Source organism: Mustela putorius, unplaced genomic scaffold (genome assembly GCF_011764305.1).
Source record: "Mustela putorius furo isolate JIRA1106 unplaced genomic scaffold, ASM1176430v1.1 tig00003913_pilon_pilon_pilon, whole genome shotgun sequence".
NCBI lineage: Eukaryota > Metazoa > Chordata > Mammalia > Carnivora > Mustelidae > Mustela > Mustela putorius.
Window position 1 is genome coordinate 7,349,896 of NW_025422060.1, and position 16,207 is coordinate 7,366,102.

At 35.7% G+C, this 16,207-nt stretch overlaps 1 protein-coding gene across 2 annotated transcripts in view; it reads right to left on the reverse strand.

Moving 5' to 3' along the window:
• UPF2 (UPF2 regulator of nonsense mediated mRNA decay) overlaps positions 1 to 16,207 on the reverse strand; it is a 109,837-nt gene that overhangs the window by 92,638 nt on the left and 992 nt on the right. For both annotated transcript variants that reach the window (XM_013047030.2, XM_004774903.2), the window contains exons 2-3: positions 10,861 to 11,240; positions 6,833 to 7,612 (exon numbers count right to left, since the gene is read on the reverse strand). In XM_013047030.2, the coding sequence (XP_012902484.1) occupies positions 6,833 to 7,612; positions 10,861 to 11,222 (1,142 nt within the window). In that variant the 5' untranslated portion in view covers positions 11,223 to 11,240. The remainder of the gene's footprint in view (positions 1 to 6,832; positions 7,613 to 10,860; positions 11,241 to 16,207) is intronic.

A 16,207-nucleotide genomic window follows, 5' to 3' on the forward strand; every position in this document is an offset into this window, starting at 1 on the left:
AAATGCATCATAGGTACCTGAACATTCAAAATCCCTAGAGTCATTCAGAAGTGCCCATCAAATTAAAATGAAACATTTTTTAATGACTGTACCATACATGGCAGTTTTTTATGTTTATGAAATCCCCTGGAAAAGATTATCAGTTCGATTAACTTTTTTAGAAGACCTATATGAGGGAACTAAACATTTTGCAGCACATTTGACCAAAGTACCTACTCTCTTGTGTAAATCTCACCAAATTTTCTTGAGAATTCCATGGGACTAGATCACTATGCAAAATCAAGCTGAATACATGATTTATCACATATCATTTTAATTACAGTCTCTTCAGAAAGACATATATTCAGAAAGTTGAATAGAATCCATTCTTTTTGAGATGATCATAATTTAGAGGTTAGCAAACTATTTCTGCAAAGTGTCCAGATATAAATACTTTAGGCTTTCCAGACCACACATTCTTTGTTGTAACTACTCAACCCTGCTGATATGGCACAAAAGCAGCCATAGATAATACATAAACAAATGAGCATGACTATGTTCCAATAAAACTTTATCTATGGACACTGAAATTTGAACTCATATAATTTTAGTATTTCACAATATATTCCTCTTTTGATTTTTTTCTAACCATCCAAAAAAGTTAAAACCATTCTTATTCTTAGCTCACCAGCTGTATAAAAAATAGTGTTGGGTCTATCTGGCCTGTGGGCCATAGTTTGCCAATCCGCGCTATAACTAGAGTTCACTGAATCATCGTCTGTTAAATGTACTGCAAGTGAGTACATTCTCTCTCATGACATCACTATAAAATAGGGAGTTACTGGGAGCATTTTAAAGATATAAAAAACAATGAAAACAAAATTAATTCCAAATCTTATTCATTATAATAAAAATACAAGATAGTAGACCTCCTCCACCCGATGATAAGTTATCACTATCTGGAAGCAATCCTAAGGTACATCAATCTTTGATTTCTAGTGTTTTTTATATTACTAATTCAACACTGTAAAGCTGACAGAAAATACCAAATAGTCCATTCTTGAATGGAGCATTCTATCTCATAAGTCATAAATGCCTCAAAAAAACTCTATTAAAAGACATAATTTTTGTTTTGTTTTCCTTTTATAAATTTTTCTTATTGCTTGACACTCTTTTGCTCTTTTATTTTATATACTGTTTACTGTTGTTTTGCATTGTTTTAAAAATACACATTTTCAAAATCATCAAAAGGCACAAGAGAAATTCTCATCAAGTCTTTCTGAAGGATTAAGCAGGCAATATACTACAAATAAAAACTCATATTTATACTTACAATGAGCCAGATACTGTTATTAAAAGTGCTTTTACACGTGAATTCACTGCATCACTCACATTTATCTCCAAGGTAGACTGCTATTATTCCATTTTACAAAGAGAAAACTGAAGCACAGAGATGTGAGATAACTTGCCAAGAATTACAGAACTGAGTAAATAACAGATCTAAGATTTGAACCCAAGGAGACTGGCTCCAGAGTCCATGCTTACAACTATTAGACTCTACTGCCTCCCAAATTAAAATTACCCACTTGGTACCCTATACTGTAATCAGAATGTCTCTCAAATGCATATATCAACGGCAAGCCTTCTCACACTGGGGTGTTTATTTTATATTCCTTCGGGTCCTTCTGTTTGGATCTCACTTGGTAAGTACCAAGAGGCTACTGTGTTTACCAGACACTTTAAAATCAAGTACAAGTACTAAATGGAGATGAAGATGAGTAGTATGGAAATTGTGAAAAGTTCAGTATGAAGAGGTATGAAAGAACTATATCTGTCACTTGCTATATAAATCACAATGGGCAAGCTCTTTAATCCCTAGATCTGATCACCTTCAAAACAGACGTATTTCTTTCAAGGGTACCATGAAGGTCAATTAAAATCAAACATGTGATGCACTTTTGTCAATGTACAACAGTACTTTAATGAGAAAAAAAATGCCACAGCCCACTGTGAAAAAAGTGATCTTCAATGCCAAATTATTATTTGATCTTGTATTAGCCAAATTAAAAAAGAAAAGAAATCTTGGCAAGAACACAGAAAATCCATTTTAGCTTTGAGCTAATACAGTCATGCAAAATAACACCGAACACATGGCCAAAATCTTGAAAAAAATAATCATAAAGCAGACTATGGAAAACGACTAGGTTTCACTTGTCTCCTTTAGCAATTAGTCAAATTTTCAAGACTATTAAATTTTCTTTTGGTTTCATTTTACAATTTGGTTATGGGGCGCCTAGGTGGCTCAGCTGGTTAAGCAACTGCCTTCGGCTCAGGTCATGATCCCAGGGTCCTGGGATGGAGCCCTGTGTCAGACTCCTTGCTCAGCAGGGAGCCTGCTTCTCCCTCTTCCTCTGCCTGCTACTCCACCTGCTTGTGCTTGCTCTCTGTCAAATAAATAAATAAAATTTAAAAAAAAAAAAAGAATTTGGTTATGGGTGTCTTAAAATCCTGTATGAAAAGACACTACAGCATAATAAGCATAACTACTCAATCAATCAAATATTTATTAAATAACTGTCAAAGCCATTGAATGAGAATTTCAGGAAAGATGTAACAATTTTAGAGTACTTACAAAATTGTTAAATCCTCATTGAGCCTTAAGTACAGTGAAAGAACATCTTAATAGTGCTTAAATGCTATACAATTTATCAAACATTCCACCTGTAAAGGCAAGGTACTACTTACCTGGAAGGAAAGTGGAAGGTAAAAGTAACACTACTTAATTTTACATTAATGTGTTTTTAAGTTTTAACGCTGGCAAAGTAATACTGCATGAATTTGCAATAAATGAAGTAAATTTCCGATTTTATTAACAACGGGGAAAGCCTACATTCTACTTATCTTTCTCCTATGCTTTCAATCAAATCACTTAGTACTGTCTGAACATGTAATCATGAAGGTCCTATTCACCACTACTGAAAAAAGAAACTTTTGCCACCATTCCCACCAGTTAGGGAGAAAGAAAGGAATTAAGACATTTCAAAATTATTTAAGCAAGAACTGACTTAATATATGAATTCATGATTTCACTTCTGCAAGAAACAGTTATATAATTAAATTATATCTAATAAAATTAAATAATTTCTTCAATTTTTATTAAATGCCAAAAAATAGTAGGTCATATTACCTCCATGAGGATAGTATCTCATAGCACAAAGCATTTTAAGTATAAAGTAAAAGCACTGAACATTATAAAAAGCAAAACCAACCAAGTAAAGCTATTAACTCTAAACTGGCAGATGTTACCAGATATTTTCAAATGTGTAAGTATTAATTATACTCCCAAATCAAAATGTATTTTAAAAGTTCTTTGAGGTACAAAAAGCTAACAAGGTCAAATTTATGAGAATTCACCAAATCCTAGGGTCAGTTGTATTACTTGCTTATAGGGGCTTTGAAACAGAACTAGCTATCTAATACCTGTATTATCAGCCCACATAACACAAGAAAAGAACAGCTAAGTCTCAACAGGTCTTATCCAGTCACTGTCTTCAGTGACTCATTAGTTTCTCTTAGAAAATACCAGAGATTTTATTATTCTATTTTTTTAATTTGGCTGAAAGAATTCTTAAGTATAGACTTTAATGAATATAGACAAAGACTTCACAACCTCTATGAACAGTGCCCTCTCCCAAGTTAATTAAAATGACCCAAAGCATTTAGGTCTCACAGACTGAAAATAGAAAGCATTTTTTTAACTGTCATTATTAAGATATTGAATAAAGGCTTAAAGTAATTTAACTGCATAAGTCTTAAATATCCCCTAGCTCAGCACTGAGATTTCCAGCATTACCATGCCTAAAAGAAACCTTACTGTGTAGACTATTGTCCACAACTGTTCCCATGAGGTAGAATAACCTCAAAACACCTACTGGGTAATGACCAGGAAGGGGAAACCTTGGGAAACTGGCCATTTTAACAGTACACTGTAATGTACTAATACTAGGCCAAGGGACTCCACTAATCCATTCCTCATGTTCTCTTGGTCAGTCAGGTATTCAAATCTACGCTACAGAGGCTGCTCAATTTAAAGCTATCCTAAGGCATGAGTTATTTATTAAGCCATATGCCAATTATTATCTATACTGTGATTAAGACTTTCCCATCTCCCCAGGTGCCTGAATGGCTCAGTCAGTTAAGCGGCTGACTTCAGCTAAGGTCATTTTGCCAGGGTCCCAGGATCAAGTCCCACATTGGGCTCCCTGCTCAGCAGAGGAGCTGCTTCTCCCTCTTCTTCTCTCTCCTGGCTTGTACTCTCACTCTCTCTCTGTCAAATAAATAAAATCTTAAAAAAAAAAAAAAAAAACCCATCTCCCAAATTATTACATCTAAGTAGACAGTATCCCATGATAAAATGACTGCTACGATGCTAGATCAACTTATACTAGGTAAATAACCTCCCCTAATAACCACATGTTAACGGTTCTCTTTAAATGAGTAAAAATTTCTAGGTAAAGGCCACAAAATCATGCTCTTGAACACTACATCCTGTTCAAAATTTTCATGATGACTTGAATAATATAAAAGAACAGGTCTGCTTATCAAAGGTGAATGTGACCAGCATGTAAGTACATAATAATATATACAGCAGATAATAACATAATCAATATTCAAAATTATCATTAGGATAAAGTAATATGTCAAAAACATCTAAATAAAGTTGAAAGAGGTAAATGCATTCAGGTTTAAAAGATGATTTCCACTAGTTCAAGGTGAAGAACTGGTCTGGCAGCAGTTCATTTGAGAAATTAATCTTCAGCTATATACAAGTTCACAGTCAAAAGAATGACAAGGCAGCTATAAAAAGCAATGGAATCTGAGGTTACAGCAGGAAAAAAATGCATCCAAAACGAACATCCTAAGGATAGGCGTGTAGAAATCGTGCAACAAGCTGAAGGAACAAGAGTGTTTAGCCTTGAGAAGATGAAAAAAGAAACATCCTAGCAGTCTGCAAATATTTGAGCTATTATCATGGGTATGAAAGAGGAGACATGTCCCACATCAGTGTTTCTCAAACTACCTATGTTAAAAGAATTAGTTTTTTTACTCATCACTACAGATGCTTTTATAAAATACAGTAACAATATAAGAACTATGGAAAACCGTTATAAAGATGTCTTAATGCTTTGTCTGTTCCTACACTTAATTCATTGCAAACAGGTAAACAGTTCATGAACCCCCATTTTAAGCAGCTTTATTTCATTGTACCAGAAATCAAAATCCAGATTTACCAGAAGTTAAATCAAAGGGAACCGTTTTATGGGAAGGTAAATTACCACTTGAATTCCCAGTAAGTAGGTGTGCCAACACTGGAATGGCACTTTCAAAGAAAGAATATTTTATCTGTCAGATAATCTATAAAATGGACTCCTGCACTGGTAAGGTGATTGGATTAAATCATTGTAGACTCTACCCTCTAAGCTCCCTTGAGGCCAATCAGAAGTAAACACACACACAAAATCCCTAAAGTAGCCAATAAAAAGTAATCAAAGCATACTATAAAATCAGCCATGAGGTATTAGGTAGAACATATGGGGGGAAAAAAGGACTAAGAAAATGACAAAACACTATGTCAGCTGTAATTAAGATACCTTAAATATGTGAGAATTAGAGGGCCACCATTTTCCTTTTAAACTCATCACCCTGAAGTTGCCTATTCGAAGTTTAAAACAGACCTCACTATTCAAAAGCACAAAACAAAGATCTTTTTTTTCTTTTTTTTTTTTTTTTTTAAAAGAAACCCTGAAGAACACAATTGCCATCTTAAACTCTCCCATCCTGAGTGACCCTCAACCATCATGGTTTAGTCATATGGTCTGTGGACCTACCTTGATGCAGACCTAACTGTACTGCTACAGTCTTCGCTTCTAGTTAACTCAATCACCTTCTGAATAAACCAGCACGTCCTTCCCAACTGCAGGTTTACAGAAATAAAAGTGTACCCTCCCATACTACTTCGAGAAAAACAGCAATTCAGACTCTTAACCATGCACTTTAAATAGGTGCAAAGTACTCAGCCAAACGTTACTGCTGTTATCTCCTTTCTGTACTCCTCAGCCGTCCTCCAAATCTACCCTCCAGAAAAACTGATCTACTGCCCACCAACTACATCAGCTTCTAACTTGTTGATGCCTTCCAGGTACAGAGGCTACACAGCAGTCAAAGGTGGCGGCTCAATCAGGTATCTTCACTAATTACCAGAGGCACATACATTATTCCACATTATTCCCTGAAACTTTAAATGGATGTTCCCAGGAGAAAGACTAATATAAACGCACTTTACATAGCAGCATTTAAGAAATTTTTTTTCACATCTAACTTGTACTTTTTCTCATTTCTGCTCTAATGACTCTTCTTCTAAGAAGTAGTAGCATCAACAGTGACATCAATAAGAAGGATACAAAACAATGAAAGCAAAACTATTATAGAGAGGGCACAACAAAACACACAAAAATAACAGCAGGTTAAGTTAAAGCAACAGAAAAAGAAAATTTATCCCTCAACATCAAGGAGTTTTTTTTTTTAAGTCACAGGAAGAAAACACATCCACAAAGTAAAAATCACCATATACTTGCCAGGTTTCTTTCAAATTTATAAATAAAATCTATCACAGACTCCCATTTAAACATGAGTACTTAGACTGGAACTTTGAAATTCTCCTGGAAATGTTAAGAAATCACCTGCAATGAGCCCTTTCCACAAGTTCTTTCAGTGGCATGAATGAAGACTTTGGAAATTTTTAAGTATGAGCTCCAAAATAAATTCTCAATTCTGAGAAATATTTGAAAATCACCTGTTTTGTCTCTCAGTATTCTGAAGCTCCCTGTGGTCCCTTTTCAGGTGTTTGGTCAAAGATGTAAAGTATTCTTTTAAAAGATTCTGGAAAGGTTGTTGTTTCTCTGGACTAATTATCTCACTAGGAGGAAAATTCAAATTAAACTTCTCTGCAGCACTCTTCACTTTCCGTGGCACAAGTCCAGCTATATCATCTCCACAATGTCGACAAAAACTAATCACCACAGAAACATGAGTATGGGATTCCCGATCAGCATTAATAATATTTTTTAGCTGTTCATAGATTAAGGAAAGACCTTCCTTATCAGTGAAAATCCCAACTATTGTCAATTCTGCAATGAAACGCAAATCAGTTCTTAACTTGGTAATGTTAGGCGTTTTCTCTTCTTTCCTCGCTTCAAAATGTTTTTTCCAAACCTGAAGAAGTGATGGAGCGAAGTCGGCATAACGCTGGTGAAAGAGAGAGCACAAGTGCACAGCACAGTTCACATCAGATATTTTTAGCTTTGCTTCCACAATAGAAGCTACAGCTTCTGCAATGTATTTGCTTAAATTTAGGCCATTAAAATCATGAGACAAGGAGTCTCTCTGTTGTTCCGTAATAGTTTTTAGTTTCTTGACAAAAGCAGTATTTTTCTTCAAACTTGAGTCTAGTCGGCTAAAGAAATTTTCCTCTGGTCGGTTGTCTGGAGCATTTTGGTTTTTGCTACGAAGTTCCTTCCTTAACTGATGTCGTTCCCAGGCTTCCTGATGAAGCTGAAGGGATTCCTCTTTCTCTCTACATAAAAAACAAACACGTAAATAAAATACCTTGTATATTTTGAAAAATCACTGACAAATGTCCTAAGAGTGAAAGACAATGAAAACATAATGATATAAGGATCAGCATCCTAAAGAAACGAAACACGCAAAAAGCCCTTTCCTACCTTTTTTAAACATTTTTTTTCAACTCACAACCCTGAAATCAAGACCTGAATAAGAGTCAGACACTTAACCAACTGAGCCACCCAGGTACCCTTATTTAAGATTATGTTTTTAAATAATCTCTTCATTCAGATGGGGTTCAAATTCACAATCCTGAGATCAAAAGTTCCACACTGTACCAGCTAAACCAGCCAGGCATCCCTTTTCCAACTTCTAAAGACATATTATTAATGACTTAGGATGGTAAGAACCCCAGTATACTAAAAATACCAAATGTTGCAGAGTGGATGATTATGAATAACTAGAGCAAAATCATTCTGTCAACTGGCAAACTAAATGGATAAAATACTTTTGTCAATTCTACCTCAATAAAGCTACAAAAATTAATGGATTAAACACATGATGCACTAAATGAAAAATACAAAATAATATGCCTGGGAAAGATATAAGACCTAAAACAGATAAAAGCACTGGGAATATACAGGAAAAGAAATATGTCCACTAAGAATATTTTAAAGAAAAATGTTTATTTAAAAATGCATTAAAAATCTTTTGATATGTTAAGTACCACCTTTCCATATTTTTCAGGCTAACCCAAACCTCTAATAAAGTACCTTTCTCAGTTTGGGTCTTAAATTTCAAGTGTAATTAAGAAAATCTGAAGAGGAACCAGAAGAAAATTATAAGATACAACTCCTTTAATTTTAAAAAAGGCTAACAGTTTATCCTGAAAAAAAAAAAAATTTAAAAAATGGAACATGTTTAAATTGCAAAAGTAGTAAAATAAGTTGAGCAGGAAGATACAAACAATCTGACTTTGAGGCTACTGACATACCAAACTATGTAACTTTAAAATATAAATTTCTAAAAAACAGATTTTGTACCTTTCAGAGATAACCATCCCTGAGCTATCCTTCTATGACTTTTCAACTAAAAGCCACAGTAAGTTAACAAGAAGTTGCATCCATCACTGGAAACACAGGACATATGAATATCTCTCGGAGTCTCCCAGCTACACACAAAATAAAGGATTAACAGTGAGAGCACACTTTAAGAAAGAATAACTCATCATGTATATGCCTTAAGTATATGCCTTAAGTCCATTTTCATCTGCAAGAGAAATACTTTAAGATACATAAATGAAATATTTACCACTGAAATAATAATGCTTTTAAGTACTCCAAGAAAAAAGGGGATAATTGTTGATGTTGGGTAGAGAGATGGTTGGGGGGATTGGGAGGACCGGTTCGTTATTCTACTCTGTTTTTTGCATATCTGGATTTTTCCCAGTAAGAAGTTGGGAGTCTGGTGGTTTGGCTTTATTCATTTGTTTGTGGGTTTTTTGAGGGGGATTTTTTTTGTGGGTTTTTTTTTTTTTTTTTTTTGCTCTTTCTATACTAGGGTAGAGGGAAGAGCAAAAGTCACAGTGAAATTGAATATCCTTCTGAATATTTTGTAATTAATTTGAATACATTTTTAGCACAAATCTAAAATAGTTTAATTTTAACATGTAATTAAAATAAAATAAGCAGTGAAATACATTACGTTCTTTTTTTCATGAGCCTTAAAATCCAGTATTAACACTCACATTTACATCAATCTCATTTTGTACCCACCTCATTCTGTGTGGGTCCACAGCTCCTTAATTTTTTTTTAAGTAAATTATAAGCAAGAAACTCTCAAGAATCATGGCTCTGTATATTCCCAAACTGGCCTCTACTACTGCCTTCCATACATAAGGCTCCAGTACCTCACTAAAAATAGAAGGGCTAAAGAACTTTGGTAGGAGAATAGGTGGTTGAGCTGTTCTAGAGATCCATGAAAATTCACAAGTGTGTGCATGCACGCACACACAAGGGGACAGCCCATGCTACTCAACAGTAGTCACTCATGCTACATCCTAGTAGTCTTCCTGAGAACTACTATTTTTCTCCAGGTCATTATGCTATCTATATAGATTTATAAGGTTAAAAATAGATATTATTTTTTTTTAAAGATTTTATTTCAGAGAGAGAGAGAGCAAGAGCACACACGTGCATGAGCACAACAAGCATGAACAGGAGGAGAAGCAGAGGGAGAAGCAGACACCCTGCTGAGCAGGAAGGCATGGGGCTCGATCCCAGGACCCTGGGATCATGACCTGTGCCAAAGACAGACACTTAACCAACTAAGCTAGGCGTTCCTAAAAACAGGTTTTTTTTTTTAAGATTTTATTTATTTATTTGAGGGAGAGACCGTGAGAGAGAATATGAGCAAGGAGAAGGTCAGAGGGAAAAGCAGACTCCCCATGGAGCTGGGAGCCCCATGTGGGACTCGATCCCGGGATTCCAGAATCATGACCTGAGCCAAAGGCAGTCGTCCAACCAACTGAGCCACCCAGGCGCCCCTAAAAACAGATTTAGATGAAAATAAGAATGGGAAGCATTATGGAATTCTTTTTAGGGACAAGTTTTTAAAGTCACCGAGGTTCAAAAAACCCAGCAACTCCACTGGTTACTGTTACCTCCTCAAACTTCATTTTATTAATCTTTCAAACGAGGATATCATTATGGCTGCCTTTAGGATATGTGCTGATATATTTTGTAGTGCCTGGCACATATTAAGAATTCAGCAAGTAAGACCCATTAAGAACTGAAGATTTTCAACATAAGACAGAGACCAGAAAAACAACTTTTTTAAAAGTCAGAAACAATCCAGATTACTCCACACCACAAAAAAATAAGTTAAAATTCCTATTATTTAATACAAATAATTAGGAGCACCTGGGTGGCTCAGTGGGTTAAGCCTCTGCCTTCAGGGTTGTGGGATGGAGCCCCACATGGATCTCTCTGCTCAGCAGGGAGTCTGCTTTCCCCCTCCCTCTGCCTGCCACTCTGCCTGCTTGTGATCTCTGTATGTCAAATAAATAAATAAAATCTTTAAAAAAATACAAATAATTAAAGCATCATAAGCATGCCTCTAGTCACTGAAAGTAACAGATCAAGTAATGGAATATACTCTCGTTGAAATGCACCCAGAAGTCGGGATTCCAAATAATCACTGCTTTCCTACTATTTCAATCTTCCCATTCCTTCATATCAATAATAAAATAACTGCTCTTACTTCAACTGGGCAGCTTCTTCTTCTTGCTGACGTTTTGCCTGCTCTTCTTGCTTCTTTTTCTCTTCCTCTTCATGTTTCTTTTTTTCTTCTTCCTCTTTTTTCTTTAATTCTTCCTCTGCCTTTACCTTTTCTTCTTCTTTTTTCTTTCGGTCCTTGTCTTCTTTTTTTCTCTTATCTTCTTCCACTTTCTTCTTTTTATCTTCAGGGACCTTAATAACCTCCTTCTTGGCAGTAAGCTTGATCTCATCTTTTGGTTTCTCCCTGCTGCTCACTGGCCGCCTTTCACTGCAGTCTTTTTCCTTGTTGTTTAGTAAAGTTTCTTTTTCTTCCATACTTGCTGGCTTTTTACGCTCAGCTGGCATTATGTTACCCAGAACAATCTGTAAGAGTAAAAGAATGTCAGTATTCTTTGTACTATTGGGAGATACAGTGACTTTTAGTAATGTGATACTGTTTTCTAAACAGAACATATTAATGAAATTATTGTGGAAGATTAAATAAATGCATGCAAAATGAACACTAGTTCTGTGATAAAATAATTTCTTGGTCACATTTCACATTCTACCATTATTAGTTACACCTCATCTAAGTATTTTTTTACTTTTTTTTCTTTTAAAGATTTTATTTATTTCTTTGACCAAGAGAGATCACAAGTAGGCAGAGGGGCAGGCAGAGAGAGATGGGGGGAAGCAGCTCCCCACCGAGCAGAGAGCCCAATGTGGGGCTCGATCCCAGGACCCTGAGATCATGACCTGAGCTGAAGGCAGAGGGTCAACCCACTGAACCACCCAGGCGCCCCATTTTTTTACTTTTTTTTTTTTTTTAAAGATTTTATTTATTTATTTGACACAGAGAGATCACAAGTAGGCAGAGAGAGAGAGGAGGAAGCAGGCTCCCTGCTGAGCAGAAGGCCCGATGCGGGACTCGATCCCAGGACCCTGAGATCACGACCTGAGCCGAAGGCAGCAGCTTAACCCACTGAGCCACCCAGGCGCCCCATTTTTTTACTTTTTATTAAGGAAAAACTGAAACACAGAAGTATAGAGCACAATATAACCAACCTCCACATACTCACTGCCCAAAATCAACCATTAGGAACTACAAAACATAACATTCAATTAAATAGTTCAGTATCTGAGAATATTTTCAATCAGTTTTAATCCCAACATTTCACATCCATTAGGAGATGCTAGTGACATATTTCACACAACATGGAATAGAATTTTTTAAGTTGGAACATAAGCTCTTGCCTCCTATAAATGAACTGACAAAATAGACAGAAGGCAGATTTCACGTTATCATTCTAACTTATCAAACTTTCGAATACAGAAACCATGAACTATCCCAAATTACACTAGACTTTTAATCTTTTCATTAGTACTAGTCAAAATTAATCTACAAATAAAGATAATATGTTTACAAAATCTGTATATTCTGTCTACATCTGCCAATACAGTAGCCACCTGCTCAGGATTTCTCAGGCTTGGCACTACTACCATGTCAGGCAAGCTAATTCTTTGGGAGTTTTGGTGGGGGAAGGGAGGATATTGACACTATTTTGTACACTACATGTTTGCAGCATCCCTGCCTTCTCTACTAAGGAGGTGCCAGCAGTCATCTCCCCACTTCTGACAACCAAAAACTACTCCAGACATTGCCAAATATTGCCTGGGGACAAAATCACCACCAGCTGAAAAACAGTGTACTAGCTACACATGGTTACTTACATGAAAATTAATTAAGAGTTTGAAATGCTGTTCTTCAGTCACTACCCATATTTCAAGCACTCAATTTCATCACATGTCTTAGCAGCTACCACATCAGACAGTGCAGAAACACAACATTTTAATTATCGCAGAAAGTTCTACTGGATAACACTGGTAGACAGTACAGGTTCTATACAGTTAAATGGAAATAAACTGGGGGACAAAAAACTGTAATTCTCAGCAAAATTCAGCATTTTTCTTTCCTAAAAAATTTCTCTACTTAGAACTAGTGTTCTAATGTATGTAATTTCTTTCATGGACAGTGCTTCATGTTTTAAGTCCTATATCATCTGAAAATTGTATATGAGAAAATCAAAATACCTTCTATTTAATACAGAATTAAACTATTTAAAGTTCCTAATTTTATTAAGAGCTAAAAATATACACAGTATTCTTAATCATTTTCTTTTTTTTTTTTTTTAAAGATTTTATTTATTTATTTGACAGAGAGAGATCACAGGTAGATAGAGAGACTGGCAGAGAGAGAGAGAGAGAGAGAGAAGCAGGCTCCCCGCCGAGCAGAGAGCCCCATGCGGGACTTGATCCCGGGACCCTGAGATCATGACCTGAGCCGAAGGCAGCGGCTTAACCCACTGAGCCACCCAGGCGCCCCTCTTAATCATTTTCAAACACAGATTTTAAGTTACAGCAATAAAAACTAGGTTAGCAAAGAAAACATTTGCAATAATAAATATTTTATAAACACAGTACATTTATTTCAGCAGTCCAATAGGATGTTATCACAGAAAGAAAACCCAGGCCAATAGAAGCCCTTTAAGTAATTTTTGGAGGCACAAGCAACACTCTATTTTCTCTCAACCACCTCTTTCTTTCCCTTTTTCTCCTTTACTCTGACTCTCCTCCAGATTCTATGCATTTATTTTCTTTTTAAGATTTTATTTACTTATTTAAGAAAGAGAGAGAGAGAGAGAAAGAATGGGGAGGAGAGGGAGAAGCAGGCTCCCTGCTGAGCAGGGAGCTCTTGTAGGGCCTGATCCCAGGACTCGAGGATCATGACCTGAGCTGAAGGCAGACACTTCACTGACTGAGCCACCCAGGCACCCCTACATTCTAACTTCTGTGCATTTATTTTAACAATGACGCCCAGTTAACCTCAGTGGTGGAACTCAAGAAAAAAAGCTCTTAATCCTGTTGAAGCTATCATTAAAACACCAAATGGCATAATTACTTACTTGTGTGGCAAGGCAGTCTTAACATTTGTATCATCTGGGAAGAGTAGCAGCTTCAAATAACCTTTAGTCTGAAAAAACCATGCCCTAAACCAAGCAAACTTTAAAGAAAATACTCATAGCTACCACTCACTGACCCCACAGTAAACATCTTACATACATTATCTCATTTAATACTAAAATCTTTATGAGGTGGGTATTATTTTCCCTATTTTATAAATGAGTTAACTGAGACTTGATCAAGTAACTTGACCAAGGCCTCCACAGCTGGTGACAGAGCTGGAATTGGAACCCATACTCTCAGCTAAAGTTATTAAGAACCTTGAGAGTACCAAACTGTGAGGTGGAAGACCTGATCACAGATATTGACAAATCATAGAATTATGCACCTGAAATTGAAAGAGTCCCTGATAATGGCTAAGCAGTTTTTACACTTTTAACTTTTGTTAGACCCTAGCTAAAACATACAGGAGAAGATAATTCCTAACGTTAACAATACAATCTTACTTAGGGATATTTGTCATAACGCCCCCAAAAAATAATACTCTTTATATACAGAGTTGGTATTTTCTAAAGTGAAGTTTATCAACAAGCGATACTTCAATGATACAAGAACTACAGAAAATAAAAAGAATGGCCTAAAAATTTACAAGTAATGTTTCATTTATGATGATAATTTAGATATTAAGTTCTATAAAAACATTAAATTCACTTGGAATCTAACAAATTCATAAAGGATCATGTATTAGCTTTACAGAGTCTCCTAAACTTTTGTGATTCTCTACAGTATTTATTCATTCAATAAATGTTTAGGGGCGCCTGGGTGGCTCAGTGGGTGAAGTCTCTGCCTTCAGCTCATGATGTCAGGAGCCTGTTCCCTCCCACCCCCGCCACCGCCTGCCTCTCTGCCTACTTGTGATTTCTCTGTCAAATAAATAAAAAATCTTAAAAAAAAAAATAAATGTTTAAGTGCCTACTATATCAAACTGTAGTAGGCACTCATTAATTGATCCTGCTCTAGAACATAAAAAAAAGATTCTCAGTATGACCCTTAAATCTTCATACTGATAACTTCTTTATATCACTTCATCCTTGTATTAAAAGCATATCCATACCCAAAGTACACCTTGAACTAAATTTCAGTGGACAAAAAATGTGACAGAAATGTAAAGACCCATGTAAACACCAGCAATGCAACATGTGAAAACAGTATAGGCTTTGAAGTCAGACTTTTAAAGTTTGCATCCCAACTCTGCAACCTGCTAGCTATGGGAACTGGGAAACTTCACTTCTCAGTCTATTCATTGATAAAATGGAGGTACTTCTACCTCTATTACAGAATTCTTAATCTACTAACATGGAAGGTAGTATCAAGAAGGCATTCAATAAATGTTTGTTCTTTCACACAGAACACTGAAAAGTTCACTGGATGAGATTTTTTTTTTTTTTTTTTTAGAATTAGGACCACCAGACTTTACTCCAATTCTCAATTTTTACATAGACATGGCAGCAGAGGCGTGACCTGCCCAATCACACTAGTTTAATGGCTGGGTCAAGACTCACTGTCCAGTGCTCTTCTCCACTATATACCCTGACTCAAGATTTTAAAAGCCAAACAAAATATACCAACAACCTAATTTAGATCCATATGCATTTGTACTGTCAAACTGTTTAGTGAAATGCTAATATTTCTTTAAATTATTTTGATAATTCATGCTTTAATAAACACCCAAATATTTTAACTAAACTATTTCAAAATGTTTTTCAAGTAAAAACTTAAATTATAAATAGATTTCATCTCAAAATAATCAAGATTAATATTAGTAATCTTTTTTAGTTCTTACAAATTAATACAATTACAGCCAGTCCTTAAAAGGAAGCCATGTTTTAAAACCAAGTAGTGCCCTGGCCTTTGGGCTGTATATTTTATTTGGTTTTCTAAACATACTCTGAATGTCCAAAAGAAAGTAGAATTACTTTATTAGCAAAACAGGTACCCAGGGAGTGTACCAGAGGACAGAGTGCAGAGTAAGGGTGTTTCCCTTTTAGAGATAGTCCTCTAGCAAAGTACCATATGGGTTATGTATGAAATCACAATCAGACTGCTCTGAAAATAGTCCACAGAAAGACAATGCTGTTTCACCTTTTAATTCTGTGTTATTCAAAATGTCCTAAGCCCTAACTGCACAAGGGCTTTATCTCCCAGTGTCTGGCTTTATAAAAAGTCCTTAATATCAAGGACTCGTTCAAAGTTTTTATAAATTTCACCAGAATTCAAAACTGGTTTTCTTGATGAGTTGTACAATTTGTATAAACACCTAAAAACTACGATAAACGATAAGGGTGAGTGATCGTTTTACTTTGGTCTGATGCATTACTACATACAAATCC